This window comes from Austrofundulus limnaeus, unplaced genomic scaffold (assembly GCF_001266775.1).
Source record: "Austrofundulus limnaeus strain Quisiro unplaced genomic scaffold, Austrofundulus_limnaeus-1.0 Scaffold250, whole genome shotgun sequence".
NCBI lineage: Eukaryota > Metazoa > Chordata > Actinopteri > Cyprinodontiformes > Rivulidae > Austrofundulus > Austrofundulus limnaeus.
In genome coordinates, this window is record NW_013952652.1 from 652,323 (window position 1) to 662,061 (window position 9,739).

The window sequence follows — 9,739 nt, forward strand, 5'->3', positions numbered from 1 at the left end:
TTAGTAGTAGTTAATAGTTAGTAGTAGTGGTTAATAGTAGTAGTAGTTAAAAGTTAGCAGTAGTGGGTAATAGTAGTAGTAGTTAATAGTTAGAGTAGTGGTTAATCGTAGTTGTAGTTAAAAGCTAGTAGTATTGGGTAATAGTAGTAGTAGTTAATAGTTAGAGTAGTGGGTAATAGTTAGTAGTAGTAGTAGTAGTAGTAGTAGTAGTAGTAGTAGTAGTTAATAGTAGTAGTGGTTAATAGTTAGCAGTAGTTAATAGTTAGTAGTAATGGTTAATAGGAGTAGTAGTTAAAAGTTAGTATTAGTGGTTAATAGTAGTAGTAATTAAAAGTTAGTAGTAGTGGTCAATAGTTAGTAGTAGTAATAGTTAATAGTAGTAGTGGTTAATAGTTAGTAGTAGTTAATAGTAGTAGTGGTTAATAGTAGTAGTAGTAGTTAAAAGTTAGTAGTAGTGGTTAATAGTAGTAGTAGTTAAAAGTTAGTAGTAGTGGTTAATAGTAGTAGTAGTTAAAAGTTAGTAGTAGTGGTTAATAGTAGTAGTAGTTAAAAGTGAGTAGTAGTGGGTAATAGTAGTAGTAATTAATAGTTAGAGTAGTGGTTAATCGTAATGGTAGTTAAAAGTTAGTAGTAGTGGGTAATAGTAGTAGTAGTTAATAGAGTAATGGTTAATAGTAGCAGTAGTTAAAGGTTTGTAGTAGTGGCCAATATTTAGTAGTAGTATTAGTTAATAGTTGGTAGTAGTGGTTAATAGTTAGTAGTGGTGGCTAATAGTTACTAGTCTGTGGTGGGCTGCACTAAATTTCAGTTGTACAAGTACAATTTCTAAAGCACTAGTCAAGTTATTTAGGTCTGCAAGTTCAAAAGCATATATGATTAATAAAACTTAGCAGAGCTAATAATAAAGCGCTAAACAATCTCTGTTTACCAGACAACATCCAGGTAAGAGAAAAGTCAGCACTTTACTACCATCTAGTGGTAAGATTATTTTCTTTGACAGATTGGCACATATCAGTGCAGAATGGGGAGGTGATTCGTAGAAACAGACTTAAATCATGGTTGTAAAACAAAAAATAGTTGTGGATTACTAATTCTGCTGCTTTTTGGTCATTTTCTTATGTTTATGGCAGGACTTCAGTAAAAAAACATGCAGATATATTAGTAATTTTAACCTGTTTATTTAATATTTATTGCTGCTGTGTCTCTCGAAGGGGAGGTACAGTAGCTACAAACTGCACTAATTCTAATTGCTTCCTGCCACGCAAAGAATTGTGGGAACACTACAGTCTCTACTAAGTTAAAACAGTCACCGAGAAGAGTCAGAAGTGTAAAGCTCTGTGAACGCAATGCTAACTGAGGGGTTGCTCTTTCCTCGCAATGAAGGTTCATTGTGTTAAGTAGAGCTGGGTTTCCCCTTCAATGTTCAAGAAAACCATGACAAAGTTTTAATGAATTATGTGGCTACAAAACATAGTGAGACTAGACGGCTCTTTCTCTTTACTTTAGACGAAGTAGACATTTGGATGTGAAACATTATTCGCAATTAGCTCTACTCAAATCTAAATTTAAAAAGTGCAAATCCGCACATCATTTTATGAAATTAGTAAAACCCCTAAAATGCAAAGGAGAAATTTAGGTCCACAATTAGCGCATTTGTGCTTTTAGGGGACTAGTGCCCACCACTGTAGTAGTAATAATTAATTTTTAGGAGTAGTGGTTAATAGTTGGAAGTAATGGTTAATAGTAGTGGTGACCAATCATTTGTAGTAGTAATTAATATTTAGTAGTAGTGGTTAATGGTTAGTAGTGGTTAGTCCTGTGTGTTCACTGTTGTAAAACATAAAATGTAGAGTTTACGTTGACAGCTGCATCAAAGCAACCAAGACAAACTGTAAGTTTTTTATCTGCCATCCTGTTCAGTCTAACATGTATCTTCCTATTCCTGTTTTCATGTAGAAGCCACACATTAATGTGTGTGAGATGTAAGCTGTCACTGGGCCATAAATGAGACTTTTACTAAAATAAACATAAAAGTTTTCTACAATGAGCCTCACAACAAGCATTCAGCATTACCAGGACAGGCATCCCTCCAACACACTGCTGTTCTGACCAGACCAGAACTGCACCTTCTGATTGAATCTGATTGGTTCTGCTGGGTTAGATGTGATGTTGACCGGGCCTCGCATGTTTGGCTATTTGTTGTCGTTTGTTGACTCTGTTTAGTTGTTTTTTCAGTGTTGTGTTTTACTCGTCAGAAACAAATTAATAATTAATAATGTGTTGTTTTTTTGTGACTTGTAGAATAACGGAGTAGATTTCAACACTGAACCTCCTCCTGGAACACAGACAGGTAGGCTACAACTCAGTGCTCATGCTTTTAACTTCCCTTTGAAAACAATCTTTATTCATTTTTAAATATTAACATTTTCTGTACAGGATGATTTGAAACTATGAAAGCAATCAGTGAAATTGTATTTCATGTATTAATACAGTTTAACTTCTGAATGTCTTTAGTGAGGTAGTGATAAATAAACTTTTAACTGAATCTTTTACAGTGAAAAAAAAGGCTGCACGGAAACTAAAATGAGCAAAACAGTTCCTAAAACTTAACATCAGCTAAACAGAAGCTTTTTAGTCTCTTCAGTAGAAAACGAAACCAAAATATTAGTTTATTTAGTTTATTTATTTCTTCATCATCAGTGACTTTTTTAAGTGAAGAGAAATATATATATTAGTTTATTTATTTCTTCATCATCAGTGACTTTTTTAAGTGAAGAGAAAATAGAGAAAGAGAGAAAAACAGAGAGAGAAGTAATTAGAAAGATTGAAATAGAGATTAGAAGTATATTAAATATACACCAGCAAAACACAGGACCACACACCAAACATCTGTCCACTCACCTGAAAAATAAATTGATAAACACATGGAGGGCATATATAAATATATACACATACCCATACATATATAAAGACATACATACATACATGCCTACATTCATAAATATTGTCTGTATATACACACAGACATATATACACACTCAGTGACCAGTCAGAACCCCCGGATCAGAACACCTGTYTGTGAGCAGTTGTGAACATGCGTGTATATACAAGATTTCTCCAATGGAATATTTAATAGTGACTGTGGAGGACCGAGACCCAACCCCCAAGACACGAGGCAGACATAGAGAAGACCAGAGCCCCAAGGGCCTGAGAGGGATCCCGAGCGCAGAGCCCCAAGGGGCACCCGCACGGGAAGATCCGCCCACCCACCCCCCAGTTCAGACCATAGGGGAGAACTGGGAGAATCCCCCCAGCGATCACACACACAGCCCCCGGGGCCAGCGACAAACTCATGGGCCCCACCGGCACCCGCCATACCAGAACAGATCCAGGAAAGGGCACAGAGGTCMGGGCCCCCAGGGCGCACCCCCTCCAGGCCAAAGCCCGACAGGTCCAGAGGCTCCGAGCCCCAACAGGAAGTCACCAGGCCAGGCCAGCACACACCCCAGCGCCCAGCCCCAGACCCCGGGAACCCCCAGCACGCCGGCAGCCAGCTGCATACCCCACCGGGGTGCCGAGTAGCAGCAGGCCCCCAGATAAACCAGCAGTAGGGGCAGCCCAGACCGCAGCCTGACAAATACTCTTAACATACACAATCGCACCATCCCACCCTCATCCCACCCCCAGCTAAACAGAAGCTTAAAGCTAAAGTAAAACCAAAACCAAAAGTTAAAATGAGCAAAACAGTAGCAATGCAATAAAAAAAAGAATGAAAGTATTTGATAGGAGGGTTATATCATATCTGCCTAATTTTAGACAAATATAACATTTTAAGTTTTTGAAAGTTTTCAATTATTTAAAAATGACTGTCTTATTCATGTCTTTTATGGGTAAGGCCCCACCACCCCTAGAGGATTTTATTAAAAAGCCAAAAGGTTTATATAGCACTAGGAGTCAACCTCCAGCGTGGACTGTGAGGTTCAATTGAGAAAATCTTCTTTCTCACAGATGGTTTTTAAAGGATGTACAGTAAGTGCTGGAACACATGGCCTGTTACCATTAGAGAGAGCTCCACCTATCTCTCTTTTAAGGGACAGCTTGGTTAGTAAGCAGCACTTTGATCATTGAATGTTAGAAACCTTTGGAATTTTGTGTTAGTTATTTTTGTGATATAGTTTTGTACACATTTTTAATTAGTATTTTCAATATAAGCTTCTTAAAATGTGTGTTTATAACTGTAAATATAGTTTTTATTTGTTTTTATTGTAATTCTCATTTTTACGTATGAAATTATAGTAACTTTTGTATTTGTTGTGTTTGTTTTATGGGACTACGGATGGAAAAATAACATTTTTCTAAATCAGGTATATTCACAACATTGTATATTCATTGATATGCAATGTCCCATTTAAATAAAATCAATCAATCAATCAATCAATCAATCAATCAATCAATCAATCAATCAACCAATGCAGAAAAATGTTGGCTAATTACTAGTGCTATAGGGAAAAAATATGTAAGTAATGAGAAAGTAGCTAAAAAGAAAAAAGACAAATAATAATAATAATAATAAAAAAGTAGGTAGCTTAAAGCTTGAACAAGTCAAAAAGGAAAAGATAAAGTAAGGATGCTGAAGTAGTACTCTTACTAATACTAAGCTGTTCATTGACATTTGCCATCTGTTCCTACATATAAAAATAATACGTATAATTTTTATATTTATTATTCTTTTAAAAAGTATGAATCTATTTATTAACCAGTTTTATTTTGTTTGTCATGATTAGAGAACTGCAGCCATCAGGAAGAAAAGCAAACTATTTTACCTTCCTGTCCCTTCTAAAACCCACATTTTACTCATAAATACAGATATTCATCTGTAAACAGAAACATTTCATCATTCTGGGAACAGTATATTTATTTACAATATGTTGAATTTATTTTGTATTAAAATATTAAGAAACAAAAGTAGCAGTAAAAAACCCAAAACTTCTAATAATGATATTAACGATGTGTCAGCCTTAGTAACAGTAGTTAATGTAATAACATCCAGAGGGAGGGGAAGTTTCTGACACACAAAGAAACATCAGGATTAGAAGAGCTTCTTTCTTCTTCTTCTCTTTAGGTCTGTGTGGAGTGATCGAACAGAAGGATGAAGGAGGAGAACAGTCAGATTCAGCCTGTGGAGCTCAGACCCAGCCTGGACAAGCTGCACTCTGCGAGTACGTGAGCAGAACCACAGCCAAACAGCACTGAACTAGTGTGTGTGTGGGAGGAAGGTTCTGATGGAACAGGTTCTGGGGTCTCATTTATAAAGGATTGCGTGGAAACCATACTAAAAGTGAACGTACAGCCAAAAGGCAGAAATGGCGTACGCCAAAAATAATTCAGATTTATAAAACAGTGCGTACGCATGTTTCTGAGCATCTTTCCTTCATAAATCACAGCTGCACGTCAGAGTTTGCGCACGAGGTCCCTCCTCAGGTTCTACTCTCTACACGCCCACACTCAACCATAAACAGTCAATGTAAAGTACCTCATGAATGTTAAGATGTATTTAAATTCGTCAGCTGATCAATGCCAACAAAAGTGATTGGTTCAGACACGCTCCGTCGTGTGTCTGGAGGTTGACAGGTGCTGACTGACAGCTGCTCACGTGAACTGAATGTCTGTAACTGACACAGATTTTCCCTCATTTTGCTTTAGAGTAATCTAACGATTTTCATAAAAAAAATACTCAGCTTCAAATTAATTTTCTCCCAGAGCCTGCAGGACGATAAAAACAATAAAAATAAATATAAAAATAAGTCAGATAAAATTAGAAATAAGTCCACCGCTCTTCTCCTCATCCTCTCCCCCTCCTGCCTGCTCTGTTATGCGCGGCAGACACCCCCGCCCCGCGCACACACATACACGCCAAACACGGACTTTAAACATGAAGTTTTATAACATCCACACTGGCGAGGTGGATGCGCCCTGCGCGTGTATCCAAAGCGTGACTTTTGCTGTCCTGCTGTTCTTGTCGAAGAGGGGCCTGTGGGTCAGGGAGGGGTCTGTGGGTCAGGGTCGTCTGAGGAGGAAGCAGATGAAGGGAKTTGCGCACGGGAACTTTTATTTAAGATWTAAGTTTTTTCATTTCAAAGGTCCGCATGGCTCAGCAGCAGAAGCATAAATATTACTGTTAAGAAAGCTGATGATAAAGTTGAATAAAAATCTAAGTCTTATGAAGGTAAATTAAATATCTGACAGTGATCATTACACAGTGTGGCTCTAATTCTTCACTTCACCATCTGTGTCGCAGTTTCCCATCTCCAAAATGAGCGTACGCATGGGTCAGAGCTGGCAGGAGGCACCGCACATTTTCACGTCAAGTTTGGATTTTATAAATCACAACCTTGGCGTAAAAAGTGGCGTACGCAAGTTTCTGGGCTCAAATTGTGTGTACGCCAGTTTTATAAATCCGACCCCAGAACATGACGTTTGATCAATGACAAGCTGGAATAAAAAACAAGCTAAACTGAAATATTTTTTGCATTTTCAAATCTTGATACTTGCACCTCTCAAGTAGAGATAATTGCATGAAAATGTAGAAAGTTGGCTGAAAAATGACGACTCCAGTAAAGTATAAATCACCAAAATTTCTACTTAAGTAAAGTAGAGTAAAGTATTTGTACTTTGTGAACCTCTAAACAGAGAGGAACAGCAGCAGTGAGGGTCATGTGGTTAGTTTCAGATCTGTTTAACTGACTGAGTTTTAGACATTTTTGTGGCTTAAGTCTGTCGTACACAGCAATCTTGAACTGGGCCGACTCCAGTGATTATTTATTGGAAGACCAGTGGTTTATAAGATCATTTTCTCACAAACAGGGTTTATGGTGAAGTTTTAAGCAGAGATGTTGTGTAATGTTTTAAGATCCAAGTATCTGTGAGGATCAGTAAAACTGTCTCACTTTAGATGGACTTTCTACAGTCAGCTGGTTGTGGAACTATTTTGAATTAGATGGATTCCAAAACTGAACCCATTATAGATTCAATGATTGTGTGTTCCTGTAAAAGTCACCTACAGGTTTGTGATTTGTTTATTACCTCCGCCAAGGGCGAGGAGATAATGTTTTCGGTCGCATATGTCTGTTGCTCTGTCTGTGGACAACATTTATTAAAAACTTGTGACATTTTTACCACGTGTGTACTGGGCCAAGGAACACACTGTTAAATTTTGGTGATGTTCCGGATCACGATGCAGATACAGGAATTTTTTTTTCTTTTAACACTCTGAGATCGGCAAAGCTGTGATGCTTTCACAGGGCTTCTGTTAAAAACAGTGAGCTGGATTGGACAGCACGGATTTCAAACTTTATAAAAGTAATGTTAAAACCAGATTTAATGATGAATAATTTTTTGCCATAATGTGCGCATTTTTACACATTTGGTGCGCATTTAGAGAACGTTTTGTAACCAGGAAGTGCGTGAATGCACCATGAAACCTATTTTTCCCATTTCCTCAAACACACCACGTTTCCCAAAACAGTTTCTCCCTACTAGACTTGTAAACAGAGAGCTTCTGGTCAGGCCTCAAAGTTTGGAGATTGGGGGAGCCAGGAAGCACTTTATAAAGAGAGTCAAACCATTACAAACTCATACAAGAGGTTAAAACAGATGTTTTACATGATGAAATGTGTCTGATGAAAACTTTGGAGCTTAATCCGACACCAGTTTGACGATGAATAACATCAGGTGACGAGTCTGACTTTTGTTTTTTTTTTTTCACATTGGACTCCACCGAGAAGATATTCCATGCGTACTGCCTTAAATGTTCACTACGTCAGAACTTATTCGGCAAATGTGTTTCCATCTCTGCCTTTGTGCATTAACTCTATTACAGGATGGGGGAAATTGGTCTTGCTGGAGGTTTGCACTCTCCGAGTGCTTCTAGTTTATTTTTGATTTATTCAGAATGGACTTACCCGGTCAGGCCTGTATGTAAATGTGGTTGCAGAAGCTCACACCTGTCTCATTGTCTTTATCACATGATCCAGTTTTGGACTGATCATCCAAACAGGAAGTGGACAGATCCAGTTCTCTCAAACTGTCAGGCTTTTATGACTAATCTGGATTAGGATATGATTTGCTGCTGAGTGAATGTTCATATTAATGCAGATTGCATGTTGCTGTCTTCAGGAAACATTACCGGGAGTACCTGGTCAGCCTGATCAACAGTCACTCCATCGACCCCGCCCCCCTCTACAGCTCCAACGAGTTACTTCTGGCCTGCAGGAGGTACAAGGTTGATGACAGCCGTCGAGATGAAGAGGACTCCTCCACCTACTGCAGCAGACTGCTCAAGGTGTGTCTGTCACCATCACCTGCCAGCACAGCACCGCTGAGGTCGTGCTTCACAGCGGGTCGCTGGTTCCAATCCCGGGACCTGAGGAAAATCTCTAAACTTGTTAAATGTTCATTTTAAACAAGGGGTCAGTGTTTGATCCAGAGCCTCAGACTGTGTTGATCTAACGACCATCTGTCTCTGAACACGTCTTACTGAAACCAGTTTTTGTTTCTCTGCAGAAACTGATGGATGAAGTTCCACTCGGTGACAAGGTGCCGCGCAAAAAATGAAGAAACTTCCAATTTTCCTACAAATATCAGTTTTAAACTGAACATCCTGAAACTTACTGGAATGGGAGTCAACTACATCAGTGTCATGTCTGCATAGGTTTTGTAGCATTTTGATTTTAAAACACAGAACCAGACTGTACAGGACAAGTCATTCTCAGGGAAGTAGATGTTTTCTCTCTACAGAGATGTTATTTGTTAGGAGAGATGTTAAAATGTCTCTTCCAGATAGGGCTGCAGACCGTGGGTCCACCCCGTGTTTCTGAATTTCCAACACTACTTGAATGCATCATACTTCTTAATGATGTGCTGAGTACACTGTAGGGTTGCAGGAACACCCAGTGATGTCTGAGCTGACAGGCTGCACGTTTCTGCTGATTTTAGCTGAGATTTAGCTGTAAATAACATCATAACACTGAGATAACATTTAGTTACTCATCTGCATGGTGGGACAGTGGTTAGAGTTGGTCTCACGGCAAAGAGGGTCCCCTCCTGTCCAGGATGTTACCCACATAGTGACCCTTGTAAATAAAATGAATTGTTGTTTCACTTTTATTGTGTTGTATTTTTTTTACAATGTTATCATTCTGAACTTATATACAGCGAGTAAAATAAATATTGAACACGTCACCATTTTTCTCAGTAAATATATTACTAGAGGTGCTAATGACATGAAATTTTCACCAGATGTTGGTAACAACCTAAGTGATCCATACATACAAAGAAATCAAACCATAAATGTCCAGAAATGAAGTTATTTGTAATGATGTAACATTTGAAGCGATGCCTGTGTCGAGCAAAAAGGGACGTGCCAGATAAAGAGCCGGTTCGAGGCGTGTGTCATTACCGTGAAAAAGACGTGACTGATGACAAACGAGGCCTCAGATTCAGTGGGCCAAGTCTTCGTCTCATTTTGAGTGTAACAACCACCAAAGAGGGTTTGAGCCATTGATGTAGCCTCGCGACGCTTTGTGGGTTTTGAGTTGGCGTTTGGTGTTGTGGAAGGTGTCCATTGGTTAGTTAGTTAAGTTATTGGTTAAACAACTGTTCTCACGAAGGTATGCTGCACGCGCAGCAACTAACCTGCAAACAGCTCAGCGTCAGAGCCATGATAAATAAAGGGATAACC

General features: G+C 38.7%; 1 protein-coding gene across 1 annotated transcript in view; it reads left to right on the top strand.

Annotated features, from left to right (window-relative positions):
- rnf31 (ring finger protein 31) overlaps positions 1-9,165 on the top strand; it is a gene marked incomplete in the record, with an annotated part of 44,102 nt that extends 34,937 nt beyond the window's left edge. Inside the window, 4 exon segments of the mRNA XM_014020371.1 lie at positions 2,302-2,350; positions 5,123-5,219; positions 8,176-8,341; positions 8,563-9,165. Of these exon segments, the coding sequence (XP_013875825.1) occupies positions 2,302-2,350; positions 5,123-5,219; positions 8,176-8,341; positions 8,563-8,613 (363 nt within the window).
- Positions 9,166-9,739: the final 574 nt, after the last annotated feature.